The sequence below is a fragment of the Thalassophryne amazonica genome, chromosome 11 (assembly GCF_902500255.1).
Source record: "Thalassophryne amazonica chromosome 11, fThaAma1.1, whole genome shotgun sequence".
NCBI classification, from domain to species: domain Eukaryota; kingdom Metazoa; phylum Chordata; class Actinopteri; order Batrachoidiformes; family Batrachoididae; genus Thalassophryne; species Thalassophryne amazonica.
Genome location: NC_047113.1, coordinates 48,946,883 through 48,971,034, shown reverse-complemented (window position 1 = coordinate 48,971,034; position 24,152 = coordinate 48,946,883). Strand labels below are relative to the sequence as shown.

At 43.5% G+C, this 24,152-nt stretch overlaps 1 protein-coding gene across 1 annotated transcript in view; it reads right to left on the bottom strand.

Moving 5' to 3' along the window:
- Positions 1–1,119: 1,119 nt before the first annotated feature.
- Positions 1,120–24,152, bottom strand: part of sncb (synuclein, beta) — a 43,603-nt gene continuing 20,570 nt past the window's right edge. The window contains exons 4-6 of the mRNA XM_034181542.1: positions 22,531–22,616; positions 12,015–12,101; positions 1,120–1,959 (exon numbers count right to left, since the gene is read on the bottom strand). Of these exons, the coding sequence (XP_034037433.1) occupies positions 1,930–1,959; positions 12,015–12,101; positions 22,531–22,616 (203 nt within the window). The 3' untranslated portion in view covers positions 1,120–1,929. The remainder of the gene's footprint in view (positions 1,960–12,014; positions 12,102–22,530; positions 22,617–24,152) is intronic.

Here is a 24,152-nt window from a genome sequence, read left to right as displayed (position 1 = left end):
TTATGCCTTAAATAAATAGAAAATAGCTGTTATTCCACAGAAACTTTGCTTCTGTGATCAGGACAGTGATATTTTGAAATTTGTCTGTTTTCAAGAATATTCTCGATTCGCCTTCACTACTACTGAGTAGTCTTCTAGAATATTCTTTAACTGCTAGAACTGTCCAGAATTTTCTAGAAGTTTCCAGAATTATCTAGAAATTTCAAGAAACTTTTAGAACTTTCTAGGATGTTAGAAAAAATAAAATCAAAGTTTGTGCTGAATGTAGTCATTTTTCCATAGACCTTAGACATAAGCAGTTGAAATATAACACTTAGAAGCCAGGAACAAAAATTGTGTTACATAGTGTTATTGGTTAAACATTGCATTTTGTGAAAAAAGATTCATGCATTACCTTTTTCAATATTTCATCTCCTTAAATAATAAATGGTTTTGATGACACAGTGTGCAGTGTGTACCTGCATTGGCTGTTTCTTTGGATGAGTCTGCCACCTGCTGCACAGCTTCTTGTGCTGCCTGCACTGAAAATGCATCACAAAGACTTTTATCACATCTTGTTTTATTGCATTGAGTTGATCTCTGTGGCTCATGAGATAAAGGTGGAAAAAAGACTGAGTATTAGGTTAAAAGCTACATTTTGACTTGTGTAACTGTTGTGTACCTGCAGTGTCTGTGACTCCTTTTGCTGCAGAGTGGCTTGTTTCTTTCAGGCCCTCAAAAGAATTCTTGAATGAGGACATGGCTCCTGTCTTCTGTCTTCACCTGGGCAGCGTTCACACGTTCATCTGAAGCAGCGGCGGCGGCAATGGCTGTTTAATACCTTCTGTCTGGCCTCGACCCTACCCGGCCTGCACATCCCCCCTGGATTAGCCCAAACAAAACACAGCCAAAGAGGCCGGTCAGACTGGCATCCTAAATATGGCGGCTTCCTGCCAAGAGCCGAAGCTCAGTCAGCAGATTCTACACATCCTGTCATCAAACCCCCAGACAGAGGCAGAAAAAAAGGGGAAAACATGCCAGGTTGATGCATAATAGATGCTCTTTTAGACCTAGATGGAGAAGCCAACAATCAAGAAGAAAATGCAATCAAACAACACACCCAACTTGTTTCTTTTTTAAACTTTTTATTTACAGAGGTTGTTCGACTGGCTTAACACATAAACCTTTATATTGACAAATCCTGCAATTTAAAGCACATATTATGATAACCAGTATGATTTCAAGACATATATTGATTTTAACTTGTTAAAATCTTCAGTATACACACACACACACACGCACACAAAAACATGTACTTTGTTCATTTCTAACAGATAATTTACTGGAATGATCTCACAAGCAACTATAAAGATACAATGTAAAAAAACCTTTACTCCAAAAAACGAACTCAATTTGAAAAAAATCAATGCAAAAAGGAACAACAATAACAAAAAAAAAATTCATAAAAACCCCACAAACAGGCATTGCAGACACTTAAGAGGATATATTGTTCATATCTGCTTGCAACCGGACATACTGTACTTATTTTTTTTTCCGCACTCCCAATGTCTCATTGGAAGATGATGAACATCTATTGCACATTTTTAAATACAGATACACACAAGTACAAAGTCACAAGTCCTGGTGCTGGTCTCATTTCATTGGGAGGGATTCAAGGAAATGAGACAGAGGACGATCCTACACCTCAGTAAACACCTACAGCCAACACCTTACATTAATAACATGACATTTACAATATATAATAAAAGATTTGTCTCGAAGGAAGAACATTATTCAGTGGGAATGCTTGTCTTTTTTTTTTTTTTTTTTTGGCTTTTTTCTTCTTTTTTTTTTGCAACGGGTATAATCGTAATCGTTTCAGCATTTGTCCTTTTTATTATTAGAAATATTACTGTGCTGCTGGTTGGGTAGTGGCTCCGGCTGACGTTTTTACGCCTCTGGCTCATAGTCCTGGCTCTCCTGGGAAGAAGAAAAGAGATTTTAAGAAATATATCGCAAGAGCCCATAGGGGCCACCCTGCTGAAAACCATAAACGCAGAGAACACAAACAAATATAACCTGTAGCACACACAACAATTTAACTGGATAATGTGAAACACTTTGCAAAGCTTCACAACCTGGTCGGCAGATTTGAGTAAGTTGATTTATTGACATGATCCACGCCAGATCGGGTGTGGCAACCCAGAGTGAAAATGACGGAGAAGCTGAAGGAACGTACTTAGTAGCACTGTTGCTTCACAGCAAGAAGGTCATGGGATCAATTCCTGCCTGTTGCCTTTCTGTGTGGAGTTTGCATGTTCTCCCTGTGTTTGCGTGGGTTTCCGAAATGCTCCGGTTTCATCCCACATTAAAAGACATGCAGGTTAGGTGGACTGGAAACTTTATAATTACCCAGGACTCCCTTGCAAAAGAGGGCTCGATCTCATTGGGACTAACCTGGTTAAATTATTCCTACTTATATACCTATATTTTCATATTATATTACAACCCCTAATCAACTTTTTTTTTGGAATGCAGGAATAAATGTAAGCAAAATACGATATTGAGTACATTGCAAATGTCTTTTAACATTATACACTAGACAGTTTAGCTTATCCTTATTTAATTTATTGCAATATTGTATGGGGAAGTACCTTTGCAACTTATATAAACAAAATTTTTCTTTTACAGAAAACATTTGTTCGAATAGCTACTTTTTCGAAACCTTGTGCTCCAAGTGCACTTTTGTTTTTCAAATTGCAGCTCTTAAATATCTTTCATATAAATATCTTCCTGACCTGTACATTTGTCTTCAGAGCTCTTCATGATACTAGTTGGCCTTTTTTTTTTAAATCAAATATTATTTTGTGTATAACCATCAAATTCATAATTATCTGAGAAGGCAGACCTCATATTTGTATTTATTTTTGCATCGAATGACTCTTATCAGCGTCACATCAGATATGGTGTTAAATCTTGGAATGAAATGGTACATCTTCTAAATCCACCCATCATTTTACACAGATATAAAAGTGGACTAAAAGTAAAGCTCCTGTATGAGTACTTATAATGCCAACCTATTGCTTGGTTTTAATTGATTTAAATGTTTATACTTTGTGAATTGATATAATACTTTTGTTTATTGTTGTGATATTTTTGTTTTTTTATTTGGGAATGGGTCTTTGATAAGCCTCTTTGGCTTCTACCACTCCCTTGCACAGTATGCTCATATTGTTTTTTATATATATATATATATTTCTATTGTGCTAAATAAATGAAATGAAATGAAATATAAACAAATGAAATGAAGCTGACCTGTCAAAACATAATATATCTTGGGTTCATACTGTCTGTAATGAAGTAAAAGTCAAAGTAAATGTAAGAATCCCTTGCAGATTTCTTTATTTGCATTTTTTGACAGCATTCCTGCTTTTTCTGATATGATGTATATATTTTTTTTTTTGCAATGCACTGAAGAGTAGAAGTCTGGGAAGGAACATCTTGATGTCACTTCACCAGAGCTGAGCTGCTCAGTCAGCATCTTCCCTGCAGATGGCAGCACTAGTCTACATCTGCTTCAAGGACAAGCTATGAGTGCACTCTCCAAGCATCCTTCCACACCCCCTCAACATACACGATCATTAAAAAGAAGAAAAAAAAAAATCCATGTACTCCTCATCTGCTGTGTTAACCGCTATGACAGGAGGACATCATTTATCTGTGTGAGCAAGAGCTCTGCAGCACAGATACAACATCTTTACAGCAATGCAGGGAGACCCTGACATTACCCACAATGCATAGGGGCTATGCACGTCATTACCACACCCCATTCAGCCAGCACTCACGCATCTCTGGCTTAGCGAAGAGTGGGGGAGGGGAAAGAGATGCAGGGGAGTAGGAGAGAGAGAGAGAGAGAGAAATGCTGCCTCTGAGAATTTCACTTCTCATTACAAGCTCAAGGAACAGTTACAATTTGAATCCAGTGACGAAGGCCGGAGCTGAGAACGAAGTGATCCCAGAAGAATGCAGATGCTGCAAAAGCTTATTATGATTCTGAAATATTTTAATATCCACCAAGCAGCAGAATATTATATCATCTAAAGGAACGTGTCTGATTTATAGCTAAAGCAAAACCCATTTTACAAATTCTGACAAACCAATTATGGTGTCACCAACTGAGCAGTCCCTAAAAATCAACCCCCCCCCCCCCCCCCCCCCCCCCCCCCCGCCTTCACTATGTATGCATCATTTCGGAGCGTCAGCAGCGTTTCACCAATTATCGCCTCGTTTCTGCTTCAGACTGCACTCCAGTCATCATCTATCTCAGCGACAGATATCTGAAGCTTTTGTACAGAAATCATTTCCACATAAATTTAGCATTATTTCATCATAAAAGACGGGGGGGGATCAGAGCAGCACGTCTGAGTCTGACTCTCTGAGTCTGACTCACTACACCCCAAGCAATCAAAAGGAATAATGTGATTATTAACCATCAGATGACAAAGTAAAACCTCTTAAATCGTTTAAAGTCAGTTTTAAGCAGAAACGAGGCAATAATCTGTGAATCGCTGCTGATGCTCTGAAATGATGCATGCACAGTGAAGCAGGTAGGGGTGATTTTTAGGGTGGGACCATTTGGTCTGTGACACCAGAATGATTTTGTTTTAAAATTTGCTATCAGCTATTTTAAGCTGTTAATCAAAGCATTAGGTCCTGCACAGATTCACTCCTCACCGCCAGATTCCAAAAAATAACCAGCTGTATCACACTTGCATCAGTCCTGGACGCACGCACGCACGCGCACACACACACACACACACACGGAGACAATGCTGAATGTATGCGGTGCTGCTGTGCGGCTGGTCAAACGCTCCGTTTTCATTCACACACAAATGATAAAGAGCTGCACGGTTTGCGTGGGAGAGAAGTGGATGGCAAGAGTGGAATGGAGCTAAAATGTGTAACTGTGTACAACTGGTGAATTGTGAAGACCCTCCATCTCATACAGTTCAAAGCTTTTCTTACACATTGATTAAATTTTTTTATAACCTGTAGTATTACCAGCAATTTCTAATGTAAAAGTAAAACACTGAAATTGAATCTACTTTAAATTTCTATGAGTGAAATTATGAATATTAACATAGTAGCCAAGAAATATTTAATAGCTTTATGGCGTCTTGTGCAGAGAATGAAGCACTACTCCCTCTGTGCTCGGAGCTTTTCTGTCCCGTTTCTATTCTCAGTCTGGCTGCACATGCACATTTACTGTATGAGATTTCCACACGTTCTGTTGTGTGGGCCGCTGAAGAGGAGGTATTGCTGGCCCACCACCACCAGATGGTGCCCTGCTTGGAGTGCGGGCTCCAAGCACGAGAGGGCGTCGGAGCCGCTGGAGGTGACAGCTGTCACCTATCAACACCAGCTGTCACCCATCACCACCACTACAAAGGCCGGACTGCAACTCCACCTCCTCGCCGAGAAATCTTCTACCATACAGGTAATTACTTCTCTGCTGAACCTTAACCCGAGCATTAGTCTGATCTCTTTTGCAGCCGTTTTCCTAGGACGGATACCCTGTCTGCTGAGTTGGCGTTTGGTGTGGACTGCGACGGCTTCGCCTCCCACCCCACCCAGATAAGTGGTTATCTCGGGAGCTGCACGAGTGTGTGATTCGGAGGTGGAGGTTCTCCCTCCTAACTGTGTACAGACTGTGGGATTACTGAGTGTGCGAACTCACACTCATCCAGAACTGTTTCTGTTTTCTACCAGCAGTACCGGGTCTGACAGCTGAAGACAGTGGCCACCTGGGGCGCAGGGCTTGGCGGCTCCGGTGTTCTTCAGATCCGTTGGTGGTGGAAGCTGTGTGGGATCCGGCTCTTCTCGCACCGGACGTCTCCTATCTTCGAGCCTGCCACACGTCACCTTGTGTCAGATTGATATAACGCATATTTGTATTTGTCTGTACTACGTTGTGCACCTTCACAACATTAAATTGTTACTTTTTGGCTATTCCATTGTCCCTTCATTAACGCCCCCTGTTGTGGGTCTGTGTCACGACACTTCCCCAACAGGATTTCTCAGCCAGCGTCATGGATCCCGAGGGGTGTCAACTCGAGCCTGAACGGCCAATGGAAGAGCAAGGTGCACAGGCGCCAGCAGGAGGCGTGTTAGGGGAGCTGCAGCAAATACTAACCACTTTCACTGCTCGGTTGGATCTGGTAACCAAGCAGAACGTTATCCTCAATCGGAGGATGGAGGCTCTCACCGCCAGGGTGGAGGCGTGCGATCAAGGCGCTACTGCAGCACCTCCTCCTGCTGGTCCCTTGTCAGACACAGACGTTCCACTGGTCGTTCAACGACCCCCCCCCACGTCCCCTGAAGCATACATAAGCCCTCTGGAGCCATACGGAGGTTGTGTCGAGACGTGCGCGGACTTCCTAATGCAGTGCTCGCTTGTCTTTGCACAGCGTCCCGTCATGTATGCATCAGACACTAGCCGGGTGGCTTATGTTGTTAATTTGCTTCGAGGAAGAGGCACGCGCCTGGGCTACGGCGCTCTGGGAGCAGAACTCACGGCTCCTAACGTCATACGCTGGGTTTGTAAGGGAGTTCAAACAGGTTTTTGATCATCCCAACAGAGGCGAGACCGCTTTGAGCGTGCTACTGTCAATGCGACAGGGGCGCCGGAGTGCAGCCGAGTATGCAGTCGACTTCAGCATCGCGGCTGCGAGGTCCGGCTGGAATACCGTTGCACTCCGCGCCGCCTTCATAAACGGACTGTCTCCGGTCCTGAAGGAGCACCTGCTGGCTAAGGAGGAACCGCGGGATTTTGACGGGCTTGTCGACCTGGTTATATGCTTAGACAACCGGTTAGAGGAACACCGTCGGGAGCAGGGCGGGGGGCGTGACCGGGCACGGGCCGTCCCTCTTCCTTCCGGGTCCGAAAGGGTGCCGTCGTCCCCACGCTCCACAGCCAGAGGGCCCCGTGTGGCTACAGCTCCCCCTGCTGACGAAGCTATGGACACGAGCAGGGCCAAAATGAAATCAAATGACAGACAAAGGAGGCTGGCCCGCGGGGAGTGTTTTTTCTGTGGATCTAGTGGTCACATACAGAGGAACTGTCCCAAACAGTCAAACTACAACGCCCGTCCTTAGAAACTGGGCTAAGGGTGGGCCATAACACGCACGCGGGGGAACCCCGAAAATCAGCACGAATCCCAGTCACAATCCTTAGTGAGGATTTAACCCTTCACGCCCCAGCACTTGTAGACACGGGGTCGGAAGGGAATCTGCTGGACAGCAGATGGGCAAAGGAAGTAGGGCTCCCTCTGGTGGCTCTGCCTTCCCCTGTGAAGGTACGAGCACTAGATGGCACTCTTCTTCCATTAATCACACACCAGACACAGCCAGTGACTTTGGTGGTGTCTGGGAATCACAGGGAGGAGATTGTGTTTTATGTAACACCTTCTACCTCCCGAGTGATTTTGGGTTTTCCTTGGGTGTTGAAACACAATCCCCGGATTGATTGGCTGTCTGGGGTTGTGACGCAGTGGAGCGAAACCTGCCACCGGGAGTGTTTAGGATCCTCGGTTCCACCCGGTGAGACAGCTAAGGAGGAGGTCAAAGTCCCCCCCAATCTGACGGTGGTGCCAAGTGAGTACCACGATCTTGCTGACGTCTTCAGCAAAGATCTGGCACTCGCCCTTCCCCCGCACCGACCGTACGATTGCGCCATCGGTTTGATTCCGGGCGCTGAGTATCCGTCCAGCAGGCTGTACAACCTCTCACGTCCGGAACGCGAATCAATGGAGACCTACATCCGGGACTCCTTAGCTGCCGGGTTGATCCAGAACTCCACCTCCCCGATGGGTGCGGGTTTCTTTTTTGTGGGTAAGAAGGACGGCGGACTCCGTCCATGCATCGATTACAGAGGGCTGAACGAGATCACGGTTCGCAACCGATACCCGTTACCTCTGTTGGATTCGGTGTTCACGCCCCTGCATGGAGCCCAAATATTTACTAAACTTTATCTTAGGAATGCGTACCACCTGGTTCGGATCCGGAAGGGAGACAAGTGGAAGACGGCATTTAACACCCCCTTAGGTCACTTTGAGTACCTGGTCATGCCGTTCGGCCTCACAAACGCCCCCGCAACGTTCCAAGCATTGTTTAATGACATCTTGCGGGACTTCCTGCACCGGTTTGTCTTCGTGTATCTAGACGACATACTCATCTTTTCTCCGGACCCTGAGACTCATGTTAAGCATGTACGTCAGGTCCTACAGTGGTTGTTGGAGAACCGGCTGTTTGTGAAGGGCGAGAAGTGCGAGTTCCACCGCACTTCTTTGTCCTTCCTGGGGTTCATCATCTCCTCTAACTCCGTCGCCCCTGATCCAGCCAAGGTTGCGGCGGTGAGAGATTGGCCCTACCCAACAAGCCGTAGGAAGCTGCAACAGTTCCTCTGTTTTGCGAACTTCTACAGGAGGTTCATTAAGGGCTACAGTCAGGTAGCTAGCCCCCTGACAGCCCTGACCTCCACAAAAGTCCCCTTCACCTGGTCGGATCGGTGCGAAGCCGCGTTTAGGGAGTTGAAACGCCGGTTCTCGACTGCACCAGTTCTGGTGCAGCTTGATCCTACTCGCCAGTTCACAGTGGAAGTGGATGCCTCTGACTCAGGGATAGGAGCCGTGCTGTCCCAGAGCGGGGAGTCCGATAAGGTCCTCCACCCTTGTGCCTATTTTTCCCGCAGGTTGACCCCGGCTGAGAGGAATTATGACGTCGGCAATCGGGAACTCTTGGCGGTGAAGGAGGCTCTTGAGGAGTGGAGACACCTGTTGGAGGGAGCGACGGTGCCCTTCACGGTTTTCACGGACCATCGGAACCTGGAGTACATCTGGACCGCCAAGCGGTTGAACCCCAGGCAAGCCCGCTGGTTACTGTTCTTCGGGCGCTTTGACTTCCAGATTACATACCGCCCCGGGACCAAGAACCAACGGTCGGATGCACTGTCCGGGGTGCATGAAGAGGAAGCCAAGGCCGAGCTGTCAGACCCCCCAGAGACCATCATCCCCGAGTCCACTGTCGTGGCCACTCTCACCTGGGACGTGGAGAAGACCATCCGGGAGGCCCTGACACGGAACCCGGACCCGGGAACCGGCCCGAAGAACAAAATGTACATCCCACCAGAGGCCAGAGCTGCGGTTTTGGACTTCTGTCATGGGTCCAAACTCTCCTGTGATCCCGGAGTGCGCAGGACCATGGCAGTAGTCCAGCAGCGCTTCTGGTGGGCGTCTATGGAAGCTGACGTCCGGGACTATGTCCAGGCCTGCACCACCTGTGCCAGGGGCAAGGCGGACCACAAGAGGACCTCAGGACTCCTCCGACCCCTACCGGTGCCTCATCGCCCCTGGTCCCACATCAGCCTGGACTTTGTCACGGGCCTCCCGCCATCCCAGGGCAACACCACCATCTTAACGATAGTGGACCGGTTCTCCAAGGCGGCCCACTTCGTGGCCCTCCCGAAGCTCCCTACGGCCCAGGAGACAGCAGACCTCCTGGTCCACCATGTGGTGCGTCTGCATGGGATACCAGCGGACATTGTCTCAGACCGTGGCCCTCAGTTCTCCTCTCAGGTCTGGAGGAGTTTCTGCAAGGAACTGGGGGCCACCGTGAGTCTCTCGTCCGGGTATCACCCTCAGACGATCGGACAGGCAGAGCGGGCCAACCAGGAGCTGGAGCAGGCCCTCCGTTGCGTTACCTCCGCGCACCCGATGGCCTGGAGCACCCATCTGGCCTGGATCGAGTATGCCCACAACAGCCAAGTGTCGTCTGCCACCGGCCTCTCCCCGTTTGAGGTGTGTTTGGGGTACCAGCCCCCATTGTTTCCACTTGTGGAGGGAGAGGTCGGTGTGCCCTCGGTCCAGGCCCACCTCAGGAGGTGCCGCCAGGTGTGGCGGACCGCCCATTCTACCCTGTTGAAGGCCCGGACGAGGGCCAAGGCCCATGCAGACCGCCGGCGTTCCCCGGTTCCTGCATACCAGCCAGGGCAGGAGGTATGGTTGTCAACAAAGGACATCCCGCTTCAAGTGGACTCCCAAAAACTGAAAGACAGGTATATCGGACCATTTCCCATCACCAAGGTCCTCAGCCCGGCCGCAGTGAAGCTACGGCTGCCAGCTTCACTGCGGATCCATCCTGTTTTTCACGTGTCACGGATCAAGCCATACCACACCTCACCGCTCTGCACCCCTGGACCTGCACCGCCTCCTGCCCGGATCATCGACGGGGAGCCGGCATGGACCGTGCGTCGGCTTCTGGACGTCCGTCGCAAGGGTCGGGGCTTCCAGTATCTGGTGGACTGGGAGGGGTATGGCCCCGAGGAACGCTCCTGGGTGAAACGGAGCTTCATCCTGGACCCGGCCCTCCTGGCCGACTTCTACGCCCGGCACCCGGATAAACCTGGTCGGGTGCCAGGAGGCGCCCGTTGAGGGGGGGGTCCTGTTGTGTGGGCCGCTGAAGAGGAGGTACTGCTGGCCCACCACCACCAGATGGCGCCCTGCTTGGAGTGCGGGCTCCAAGCACGAGAGGGCGTCGGAGCCGCTGGAGGTGACAGCTGTCACCTATCAACACCAGCTGTCACCCATCACCACCACTACAAAGGCCGGACTGCAACTCCACCTCCTCGCCAAGAAATCTTCTACCATACAGGTAATTACTTCTCTGCTGAACCTTAACCCGAGCATTAGTCTGATCTCTTTTGCAGCCGTTTTCCTAGGACGGATACCCTGTCTGCTGAGTTGGCGTTTGGTGTGGACTGCGACGGCTTCGCCTCCCACCCCACCCAGATAAGTGGTTATCTCGGGAGCTGCATGAGTGTGTGATTCGGAGGTGGAGGTTCTCCCTCCTAACTGTGTACAGACTGTGGGATTACTGAGTGTGCGAACTCACACTCATCCAGAACTGTTTCTGTTTTCTACCAGCAGTACCGGGTCTGACTGCTGAAGACAGTGGCCACCTGGGGCGCAGGGCTTGGCGGCTCCGGTGTTCTTCAGATCCGTTGGTGGTGGAAGCTGTGTGGGATCCGGCTCTTCTCGCACCGGACGTCTCCTATCTTCGAGCCTGCCACACGTCACCTTGTGTCAGATTGATATAACGCATATTTGTATTTGTCTGTACTACGTTGTGCACCTTCACAACATTAAATTGTTACTTTTTGGCTATTCCATTGTCCCTTCATTAACGCCCCCTGTTGTGGGTCCGTGTCACGACACTTCCCCAACACGTTCATGCTTATTGCTTATAAGTCGTGAAACTGTTGCATCTCCCCATATTTATAGACAGAAATACTCACTACTCACCACATAGCTATTGATTTTTTTTAAGATGGCAGATGTCAACAACTTTCTAGAAATATGTGCAAATCATGTTCAGCAGCTAAAACTGGCTCTGACCAACAATGTGTTCAGACTCGAGTCTACATATGGCTTCCCCCACACAGACACCTGTTAATTCTTTTCAAAGGCCCAAACTGCTGTTCCTTCTGCTCAATACTTTGGGCGGGGGATGAGGGGGCGTGGCCAAGGAGGGAAGCTCTGTTTTGCACACATGCATCATCTAATGGCAGAAAAAAATTATGCACAGCACCTTTAAAGGTGTCTTCATGTGCAAATTTTGCATCTTTTGCAGTTATATACAACTGGAGTTTAATGTTAAATATCTCCCATAGTGGACACGCCCACACAATCAGTGGCAGAGTAATAATGAAATTGGTGAGCAGGATATGATTTGGGCATTTATGTTGTCATATTACATGTTTGTCCAGGGTTTATGGTCATTATTTGAAATATCTGGCAACTGCTTGTATAGGAACATGACTGGAGTGAAAATGAGGTTTTTCTTAGAAAGCATCAGCTCAGTGTTTGTGGGTACTTTTGAATACAAGCTGTATTGTGTTTTTAAGGTGAATGGTGTGCACTGTAATACAACCCCTTGAATACTGACATGCGCTTTGTTAGAGTGACGTGTGCCCTAATTACCTGCTGGGTATCATCATATGTCTCCCCTTCTGGTTCCAGCATTGCCTCTCCCTGGCCCTCCATGGCCTCCTGTCCATATTCTTCAGGCTGCACACATACACACAGACGCACATTTTGTCTTTAGATAACTGACTTGTAAAACCACCAAAGCGTGTCTGAAATCATGTTTACTGGAAAGCATTTTGGAAACTTCTGTGCTGAATGTATGTTTTCTACTATTCCAGAAACTCAAAGGAATTCACTAATTTAAACAAATGAAAAGTCCAAACTCAAGCCCTGTTCTCACTTCCATGTAAATGTACCCCGGAAGGTCACAGTCTACATAGCCATGACAAAGTGACGTGTGGTTTGATAATGTAACATGGTACATTTGTCCCATGTGAGGTGTCCAATAACCCACAGTAGCACACTGTTAGTATAACTTCTGCACAACCTTGATGCTTCCAGAAAACCTCCTTGTGACATCACAGCATGTACGACAATTAAAGAAATTGAGTTTGTCAAAGTTCATTATATGGAATTTTCAAATGTCTCAGTTCATGCAGGGATACCCTCCCCTAGTATAACTTCTGCACAACCTTGATGCTTCCAGAAAACCTCCTTGTGACATCACAGCATGTACGACAATTAAAGAAATTGAGTTTGTCAAAGTTCATTATATGGAATTTTCAAATGTCTCAGTTCATGCAGGGATACCCTCCCCTCATTACCCCATCCCCGTAGAGACGGTGCCTGCTCCCAGACTACCAATAACCAGCAAAAATCTATTTAAGCATAAAAATTAAAAAAGAAAAAATAATATAGCACCTTCAACTGCACCACAGACTAAAACAGTTAAATGTGGCCTATTAAACATTAGGTCTCTCTCTTCTAAGTCCCTGTTGGTAAATGATATAATAATTGATCAACATATTGATTTATTCTGCCTTACAGAAACCTGGTTACAGCAGGATGAATATGTTAGTTTAAATGAGTCAACACCCCCGAGTCACACTAACTGTCAGAATGCTCGTAGCACGGGCCGGGGCGGAGGATTAGCAGCAATCTTCCATTCCAGCTTATTAATTAATCAAAAACCCAGACAGAGCTTTAATTCATTTGAAAGCTTGACTCTTAGTCTTGTCCATCCAAATTGGAAGTCCCAAAAACCAGTTTTATTTGTTATCTATCGTCCACCTGGTCGTTACTGTGAGTTTCTCTGTGAATTTTCAGACCTTTTGTCTGACTTAGTGCTTAGCTCAGATAAGATAATTATAGTGGGCGATTTTAACATCCACACAGATGCTGAGAATGACTGCCTCAACACTGCATTTAATCTATTATTAGACTCTACTGGCTTTGCTCAAAAAGTAAATGAGTCCACCCACCACTTTAATCATATCTTAGATCTTGTTCTGACTTATGGTATGGAAATAGAAGACTTAACAGTATTCCCTGAAAACTCCCTTCTGTCTGATCATTTCTTAATAACATTTACATTTACTCTGATGGACTACCCAGCAGTGGGGAATAAGTTTCATTACACTAGAAGTCTTTCAGAAAGCGCTGTAACTAGGTTTAAGGATATGATTCCTTCTTTATGTTCTCTAATGCCATATACCAACACAGTGCAGAGTAGCTACCTAAACTCTGTAAGTGAGATAGAGTATCTCGTCAATAGTTTTACATCCTCATTGAAGACAACTTTGGATGCTGTAGCTCCTCTAAAAAAGAGAGCTTTAAATCAGAAGTGCCTGACTCCGTGGTATAACTCACAAACTCGTAGCTTAAAGCAGATAACCCGTAAGTTGGAGAGGAAATGGCGTCTCACTAATTTAGAAGATCTTCACTTAGCCTGGAAAAAGAGTCTGTTGCTCTATAAAAAAGCCCACCGTAAAGCTAGGACATCTTTCTACTCATCACTAATTGAAGAAAATAAGAACAACCCCAGGTTTCTTTTCAGCACTGTAGCCAGGCTGACAAAGAGTCAGAGCTCTATTGAGCTGAGTATTCCATTAACTTTAACTAGTAATGACTTCATGACTTTCTTTGATAACAAAATTTTAACTATTAGAGAAAAAATTACTCATAACCATCCCAAAGACGTATCGTTATCTTTGGCTGCTTTCAGTGATGCCGGTATTTGGTTAGACTCTTTCTCTCCGATTGTTCTGAGTTATTTTCATTAGTTACTTCATCCAACCATCAACATGTTTATTAGACCCCATTCCTACCAGGCTGCTCAAGGAAGCCCTACCATTATTTAATGCTTCGATCTTAAATATGATCAATCTATCTTTGTTAGTTGGCTATGTACCACAGGCTTTTAAGGTGGCAGTAATTAAACCATTACTTAAAAAGCCATCACTTGACCCAGCTATCTTAGCTAATTATAGGCCAATCTCCAACCTTCCTTTCTCTCAAAATTCTTGAAAGGGTAGTTGTAAAACAGCTAACTGATCATCTGCAGAGGAATGGTCTATTTGAAGAGTTTCAGTCAGGTTTTAGAATTCATCATAGTACAGAAACAGCATTAGTGAAGGTTACAAATGATCTTCTTATGGCCTCGGACAGTGGACTCATCTCTGTGCTTGTTCTGTTAGACCTCAGTGCTGCTTTTGATACTGTTGACCATAAAATTTTATTACAGAGATTAGAGCATGCCATAGGTATTAAAGGCACTGCGCTGCGGTGGTTTGAATCATATTTGTCTAATAGATTACAATTTGTTCATGTAAATGGGGAATCTTCTTCACAGACTAAAGTTAATTATGGAGTTCCACAAGGCTCTGTGCTAGGACCAATTTTATTCACTTTATACATGCTTCCCTTAGGCAGTATTATTAGACGGTATTGCTTAAATTTTCATTGTTACGCAGATGATACCCAGCTTTATCTATCCATGAAGCCAGAGGACACACACCAATTAGCTAAACTGCAGGATTGTCTTACAGACATAAAGACATGGATGACCTCTAATTTCCTGCTTTTAAACTCAGATAAAACTGAAGTTATTGTACTTGGCCCCACAAATCTTAGAAACATGGTGTCTAACCAGATCCTTACTCTGGATGGCATTACCCTGACCTCTAGTAATACTGTGAGAAATCTTGGAGTCATTTTTGATCAGGATATGTCATTCAAAGCGCATATTAAACAAATATGTAGGACTGCTTTTTGCATTTACGCAATATCTCTAAAATCAGAAAGGTCTTGTCTCAGAGTGATGCTGAAAAACTAATTCATGCATTTATTTCCTCTAGGCTGGACTATTGTAATTCATTATTATCAGGTTGTCCTAAAAGTTCCCTAAAAAGCCTTCAGTTAATTCAAAATGCTGCAGCTAGAGTACTGACGGGGACTAGAAGGAGAGAGCATATCTCACCCATATTGGCCTCTCTTCATTGGCTTCCTGTTAATTCTAGAATAGAATTTAAAATTCTTCTTCTTACTTATAAGGTTTTGAATAATCAGGTCCCATCTTATCTTAGGGACCTCGTAGTACCATATCACCCCAATAGAGCGCTTCGCTCTCAGACTGCAGGCTTACTTGTAGTTCCTAGGGTTTGTAAGAGTAGAATGGGAGGCAGAGCCTTCAGCTTTCAGGCTCCTCTCCTGTGGAACCAGCTCCCAATTCAGATCAGGGAGACAGACACCCTCTCTACTTTTAAGATTAGGCTTAAAACTTTCCTTTTTGCTAAAGCTTATAGTTAGGGCTGGATCAGGTGACCCTGAACCATCCCTTAGTTATGCTGCTATAGACGTAGACTGCTGGGGGGTTCCCATGATGCACTGTTTCTTTCTCTTTTTGCTCTGTATGCACCACTCTGCATTTAATCATTAGTGATCGATCTCTGCTCCCCTCCACAGCATGTCTTTTTCCTGGTTCTCTCCCTCAGCCCCAACCAGTCCCAGCAGAAGACTGCCCCTCCCTGAGCCTGGTTCTGCTGGAGGTTTCTTCCTGTTAAAAGGGAGTTTTTCCTTCCCACTGTAGCCAAGTGCTTGCTCACAGGGGGTTGTTTTGACCGTTGGGGTTTTACATAATTATTGTATGGCCTTGCCTTACAATATAAAGCGCCTTGGGGCAACTGTTTGTTGTGATTTGGCGCTATATAAAAAAATTGATTGATTGATTGATTGATGTGTTTCTTTTTTATTCTTTTACACATCTTAAACACATTTTAAATATATTTGTGTGTTTTAAGGAACTGTCTATGCATTTACACATTTTACACCCTTTTCAAAGATTTTCAACATGTGTTTTTAAAGAACTTTCTATTCTACTATTTTCACCTTTTGTCATATTTTAAACTTTGATTTTTTTTTAGATATTTTAACATGTTTTGGGGCTCACAGTTTGAAAACCACTGCTCTAAGGTTTTACAAATTATAGACAAGGTTTCAGTCCTTGTGAGACGTGTATGTGTGAAAATTAAAATGGGGCTTTACACTTTTAGCAACTGAAGCAATCCTGGACTTTTTTGTATTAAAAAAAAACAAAACAAAACTGAGAAATGTTGTATGATTCTTCAATCTCTCTCCCAAACAAATCACAAAGAGCCAACACAGTTACATGACTGCATGCATGACATCACACATATTCATCATATCATATATTCATGTCAACTACGTATGATTAACTATGGAAGCAGCACAAAGACAAGTGTAATCTACTGGAATAACAACAAATATGGCATAATGGTTTGACAAGTCTTGTGTCAGAAATGCATGAGAAATACAGTGAGTTAATTATTTAAAAATCATACAATATAATTTTCTGTTTTTTTTTTTTTTAAATTCTGTCCCTCACAGTTGGGGTGTACCTACAATAAAAATTACAGACCTCTCCATTCTTTGCAGCTTTACAACACAAAGTCAGAATAAGACATTTAGGGACAAATTGATCCAGAAAAAGCCACTGTTACTGTGGTAAACTGCAATAACTGCCCACAAACATAGCAGAGAACTTTAAAAGGTCATGCCTACGTCAACGTCATTGCATGGCCACAGAGTACGAAGTTGTAGAAGCATAAATCAGGGTTTAGCGATTTTAAGGTACCACTTTGCAGCGGACTGGAATTAATTTTTTTCATGCACATAATGTCCATTGCTTATTTAAGGCAGGTATTTATTTTTTTCAGATGAAGTTTTGATCCGGCCATTAAATGAGGCAGGCCCCTATTCAAGGTCAGGCATTTAAAGAAGAAAATACCTAAGCCTAACTGGTTCAGGGGATTCTCCGTAAATCTTTAGGTGCTTCCTGACTGTAACTAATGCATTACATACATTTAATGGATTTTGTCTGTTTTATACATAAGACGGATTTAGATTATAACGGAAAAAATTTGCTAGTCCACCTGAATCCATTATATACGAGTTTTACTGTATTTGTAAAGCAGATACTGGTGATCAATCCTGTAGCTGCTACAGTGCCACAAGTCCTGAAAAACAAAGCTTCTGGTTCACCCTACATATATTTTTAAACCCAACACTAATCAAGTTAATTAGGTCAGAGTAGAACAGACCGTAATCCTGTGTGCTGCATCAAGCACTTATTTCTGTAAGTCCACTGATACGATTAGTACGGCTATACGGCTTTACAAAGGAAAACCACCACTGACACAATATAATATCATTACCCAGGGAAACATGCATATTAATAAAGTTGTTCATGTGATTATTACACAACAGAAAGATATATTTTCTGTGTAATGAGTCACATGTGCATTCAATATAGGCTGCATATCTGGGGTGTAAACATATTTCCATCTTCATAATATGTACAAAATACAAACTGTTCAACAACACAATCTAAAACAGAAGAGGGCGGGGGTGGAATTAGACATGTGATGAGAACATTTAAGAGTGTGGTGTCCTGGTGTTGAAATGAATAGATTTATCACACACACCGTGTCTCCCATAAGCTCATTAGAGCAGACTGCCAGATTTAACAGATTAGTGAGCATCACTGCCACCAGTCAGTGGAAAAGTCCAACTCTGAGTGAAGAAAGCTTATAACGGGATGAAGAGCTTTCTGATTCCCTGATAGTCCTTGGGTTTCCATTACCTTCCAAACTGTGCAATTTGAAGTAGCAAATTGAAAATACACTTAGAGGAAACAAGAGTTTAAAACAAAACCTCCCACACATCGCAAAATAATTTTTGTGCTCGCATGAGGTAGTTTTTCAAGTGATTTGAAAAAGCCATATTTCAATTTCTATTTTGCCCGTTGATCAGTATAATTTTATCTAAATTTGCGACTATTACCTCGCTGGTACATAAATTGTAATTCTCAGCTCTATTTTTAAATATGCTGTAAATTATGTTGAGTACTGTAATACATCACAATATGTATTTATATTTCAATGTATCACAGCACAATCATATTGTGTCCATGTATTGTGTTATGTATCATATAATGAGATCCTTGCCAATGCCAAAGTCCAAATGTGACTGCAGCATTAGTACTCTCATGTTAAATGTTTGTCAGTTTAAGAACGAAAGCATGCACACAATGTCAAAACTATGGCATGTATGTAACATTTTAGTACATTAAAAAAATGGCTGAAAATTAGGGGAGAAAAGGCTATATAAAGGGTTCAAATTTGTGTTCTTCCATCTTCTTCTACCTTTTTTGTCTGCTCCCATTAGGGGTCGCCACAGCAGGTCAAACGTTTCCATCTCACCCTGTCCTCTGCATCTTCCTCTGTCACACCAACCTCAATACCTGCTCAACTTTATGCCTCTGTAGTTTCTGCAGCTCTGCACATCACTAAGTTCTTAAAAATAGGAACCAGCACACTTCATCTCCCCTCCTCAGGCATCCTCTCACTTTCCAAGATTTTGTTAAACAATCTGGTTAGAAACTCCACTGCCAGCTCTCCTAAACCTTTCCATGCCTCCACTGGAATGTCATCTGGACCAACAGCCTTTTCGCTTCTCATCCTCTTCATAGCTGCTCTCACTTCTTCCTTTATTAATCCCCAGCATTTCCTGATTTGCTTTCATTTGATGAGCTCTCACTCTCTTCCTCTTCACCTCAAAATCATCCTACAAACTACCATTCTGCTACCACCACACAGTCTCCAATTTCTTTTAGGTTGCATCTTCTACAAAGAATGTAGTCCTGTGTGCACCTTCCTCCACTCTCATATGTCAGCCTGTGCTCCTCCTTTTTCTGAAGGTAAGTATTCACCACAGCCATTTCCATCCTTTTTGCAAAATCAGCTACTATCTGCCCTTCCACGTTCCTCTCCTTGACACCTGACTTCGTCATCACTCTGTTCCCGTCACCAACATGCCCATTGGCGTCTGCTCCAATCACCACTCGTTCAGACTTGGGCACACTGTCCAACACCTCATCTAATTTACTCCAGAAATCTTCTTTCTCGTTCGTCTCAAAACCTACCTGCGATGGTGGAAACACCATTTCTCCTCCCATTCACACATGATACAACAACATGAAACCACCGCTTATGCTCCTGCTCTTACTTCCCTTCCACTTGGTCTCTTGCACACACAATATGTCTATCTTTCTCCTCTCCATCATGTCAGCCAGCTCTCTCCCTTTACCAGTCACACTGCCAACATTCAAAGTCCCAACTGTCACTTCCACCCTTCTAGTTTTCCTCTTCTCCCACTGTCTCTGGACACATTGTCGTCTTCTTCTTCTTCGCCCAGCAGTAGCCCAATTTCTGCTGGCACCCTATTGGGCAACAGCACCGGCGGGAATCATAGCTCACCCAGGCCTCGACCAATCTGCTATGGAGTTTGGATTTCTAACCTGCATATTTATTGTGCCTTGTTTTACGCCGGTTGTCATTCCTGATGCAACCCTAATCATTTATCTGGGTTTGGGACTGACACACAGAATGTACTGGCTGCACACTCCATATGGCTGAGATTTGACATATTTTACAGTCAACACCCTGCCTCCTTCTACTCTCGTCATTAGTCCAGGCTTGGGACTGGCATGTGCAATGTACAGACTCCACACTCCATGTGGCTGTTATTTACTAATTTGTTCACCAAATTATTTAAATGTGTTCGAATAATATCGCAGACACCTCTATGGAATACTTTCTCATCCAGAAATAAGACAATCTTCACAAAATGTTCAGCATTTATTGAAGCTTCAGTCTGTCTGTATTGTAATAAATACTGAATTCAGTTTCATTTTGGAAAAAAAATATATAAATAAGTACACAACTATTACAACCCCTGGCAAAAATTATGGAATCACCGGCCTCGGAGGATGTTCATTCAGTTGTTTCATTTTGTAAAAAAAAAAAAAAGCAGATCACAGACATGACACAAAACTAAAGTCATTTCAAATGGCAACTTTCTGGCTTTAAGAAACACTATAAGAAATCAGGAAAAAAAATTGTGGCAGTCAGTAACAGTTACTTTTTTAGACCAAGCAGAGGGAAAAAATATGGAATCACTCAATTCTGAGGAAAAAATTATGGAATCATGAAAAACAAAAGAATGCTCCAACACATCACTAGTATTTTTGTTGCACACCTCTGGCTTTTATAACAGCTTGCAGTCTCTGAGGCATGGACTTAATGAGTGACAAACAGTACTCTTCATCAATCTGGCTCCAACTTTCTCTGATTGCTGTTGCCAGATCAGCTTTGCAGGCTGGAGCCTTGTCATGGACCATTTTCTTCAACTTTCACCAAAGATTTTCAATTGGATTAAGATCCGGACTATTTGCAGGCCATGACATTGACCCCTATGTGTATTTTTGCAAGGAAGTTTTCACAGTTTTTGCTCTATGGCAAGATGCATTATCATCTTGAAAATGATTTCATCATCCCCAAACTCCTTTCAATTGATGGGATAAGAAAAGTGTCCAAAATATCAACGTAAACTTGTGCATTTATTGATGATGTAATGACAGCCATCTCCCAGTGCCTTTACTTGACATGCAGCCCCATATCATCAATGACTGTGGAAATTTACATTGTTCTCTTCAGGCAGTCATCTTGTAAATCTCATTGGAACGGCACCAAACAAAAGTTTCCAGCATCATCACCTTTCCCAATGCAGATTCGAGATTCATCACTGAATATGACTTTCATCCAGTCATCACAGTCCACGATTGCTTTCCTTAGCCCATTGTAACCTTTTTTTCTGTTTAGGGTGTTAATGATGGCTTTCGTTTAGCTTTTCTGTATGTAAATCCCCATTTCCTTTAGGCGTTTCTTACAGTTTCGGTCACAGATGTTGACTCCAGTTTCCTCCCATTCGTTCCTCATTTGTTTTGTTGTGCATTTTCGATTTTTCGAGACATATTGCTTTAAGTTTCTGTCTGACGCTTTGATGTCTTCCTTGGTCTACCAGTATGTTTGCCTTTAACAATGTTCCCATGTTGTTTGTATTTGGTCCAGAGTTTTAGACACAGCTGACTGTGAACAACCAACATCTTTTGCAACATTGCGTGATGATTTACCCTCTTTTGTTTGATAATCCTCTCCTTTGTTTCAATTGACATCTCTCGTGTTGAGCCATGATTCATGGTCAGTCCACTTGGTACAACAGCTCTCCAAGGTGTGATCACTCCTTTTAGATGCAGACTCAACGAGCAGAATCTGACTTGATGCAGGTGGTAGTTTTGGGGATGAAAATTTTACAGGTGATTCCATAATTTTTCCTCAGAATTGAGTGATTCCATATTTTTTCCCTCTGCTTGGTCTAAAAAAGTAACCGTTACTGACTGCCACAATTTTTTTTTCCTGATTTCTTATAGTGTTTCTTAAATCCAGAAAGTGCCATTTGAAATGACTTTAGTTTTGTGTCAGTCTGTGATCTGCTTTTTTTTCTACAAAAATTAAACAACTGAATGAACATCTCCAAGGCTGGTGATTCCATAATATTGCCAGGGATTGTATAATATAGCAGTTGCTACAAATTCTTAAAAATTAAATAAATAAATAAAACCCAAACTCTAGTTTGCTTGAGTCCGCATATTTACGACACCAACTCCAATCTACACCCTTAAAATTACAATTTTATGAAGTTATAAATATTTAGGAATTTTGTGAGACAGCGCATGCTTGTATAAAACACTTGTAAATAAATGAACACATAAACTGAAAATACAAACAAGATTTTTAGGCAGTAACAAGTCTTACATTTTCTTTGCAAGCAGAAAAGCCATTACACAATTGTGTTGACTATTATGGACCTGTGTCTGTGCCTTGGTATTTAGATTGTGAGTACATGCCATGTTTACTTGTCTGAATGAATATAATTGATTCTCAGGTATCTTGTACTGCTCCAGCACAAGTATTTGTAGCTTTAATTGTAACAGAGCCTCAACAAAAGCTTGTCCCTGATAATGTACGAGTATAATGTGCAATACAGTCTGATGTGTTACGCAACACAGCTGTTGTATGTTAAAACACCTTGAAAGTGATTTCACAATTAGGGATAAAGACGCTTTTGTATGTGAACATGTTGCAACAGCTGATGTGTTAACGGGAACACGCGATGTGTACCAGCACAGTGGAGATGGTAACGATGTACATACATTCATGTCAGCAGGGAACTCGTCTTTCTTCACCAGTCCAGTGGCAGCGACAATATTCCCCATAGCACCGGTGGTCTTCTCAGCAACTACGCACACACACAGCATGATGTTAACAGAGTGCACGAGACGCAAGTGCGCATGAGGTTGCCTGTCTTTTGTTTCTCATTTGCTAAAGGTTTACTTTTCAAGGGTTATAACTAAGGCTTTATTATATGTCATTGCCGTCATATTGAATGAGCTGTTTTACAATACAAGCAAAGCAGCAGCCGCAGGCAGTGGTCGACATATCTAACCTAAAGTTAGCTTCAAAACCCCAAAAAACAGCGCTCAGGAGCCAAAATTTTCATACGCTGTAGTGTAAACACGGGGGTTCTGAGAACGCTTTAGCGTGCCAAGATCACATGATGATCGGGATGTACATAAATAATTAAATGAACAAATGAAATTAAACAGTACTTTCCATCTGAAAAATAACATCAATAATTCAATTCATGCATTTACTCTTGCTTGACCTCTTACTCCTCCATGTCCTTAATGTGATGCTTCTTGCCTTCACATGAGATGTCAAATTCAGTGAGTAGATTTGTGTCTAAGCTTCAATATATGACTTCAGGTTTACAAATGTTTTTGACTGTTAAACCTACATCAAATCTAGGAAGTCTGCCTACATAAACTCTAGGGTCTGTGGATGTGCCGGTGCATCCACACCACCCAACTGCTTTGTGTCCTCGATGGCAACCACACATGCAGACTACCAGTCTATCCCCATCTCTTTAAAATAACATCTATCTACTGCAGCCAGAGGAAACGTGGGCTTCCCCTTGGCCTTCTCCACCCATTGGGGTCCTCAACACTTGGGTACCTGTGTGGTGACTCATACATGAAGAAATGTGCCACATGGCCAAAGTGTTGACACTGATGCTCCCTCACAATGCAAGTGCTTCTTCTCATCTTTGTTTCCCTAAGTAACTGCTTGTTTGACACAAAGTCAATCCAGCAGTACTCAACAATCTGCCAAAGAGACAAAGTGCTAAAGACATCCAGTCAACATCTTAGATCAGTGGACAGCGTCCAACTCTCACAACCATACTGTAAGCGAGGAACCACGAGGCCCCTAAAGACTTGGACCTTCTTTCTCAACAAAGATATCAGCATTGCCAAACACCTCTGTCCAGTGACCTCATGCCTCCACAAGCTCTTCCCAGGTGTTTCTTTATTTCACAGTCCGAGGGCCCAGAGACATGAATGTCACTACGGTTAAACTTTAAAAAAAGTTAGCTGACTTAAAGTTAGTAGCTTTAGGGCTAAATGTACCAGAGTAGAATCTAATTGGCTGGCAAATGGTTTACAAAGTTAGCTAAAAGCTAATCCACCAACATAAATGTTAGCTTCGCTAATTAGCCATGAACCAATTAGCTGAACTATGCCCACCACTGGTCATAGGTGTTGCAACAGGGGCAGAGCTCTAGTTTAAACCCTGACATTCTTCACACCGTGATGGCATAAAACAACACTTATTAAGACTTTGAACCAAATTAAACAGATTGCTTCCAAAATGATTCACAGTTTTTGAGACGCTTGAAATAGTAAATAATCCAAGTGCTTTTGAATGATGCACCATT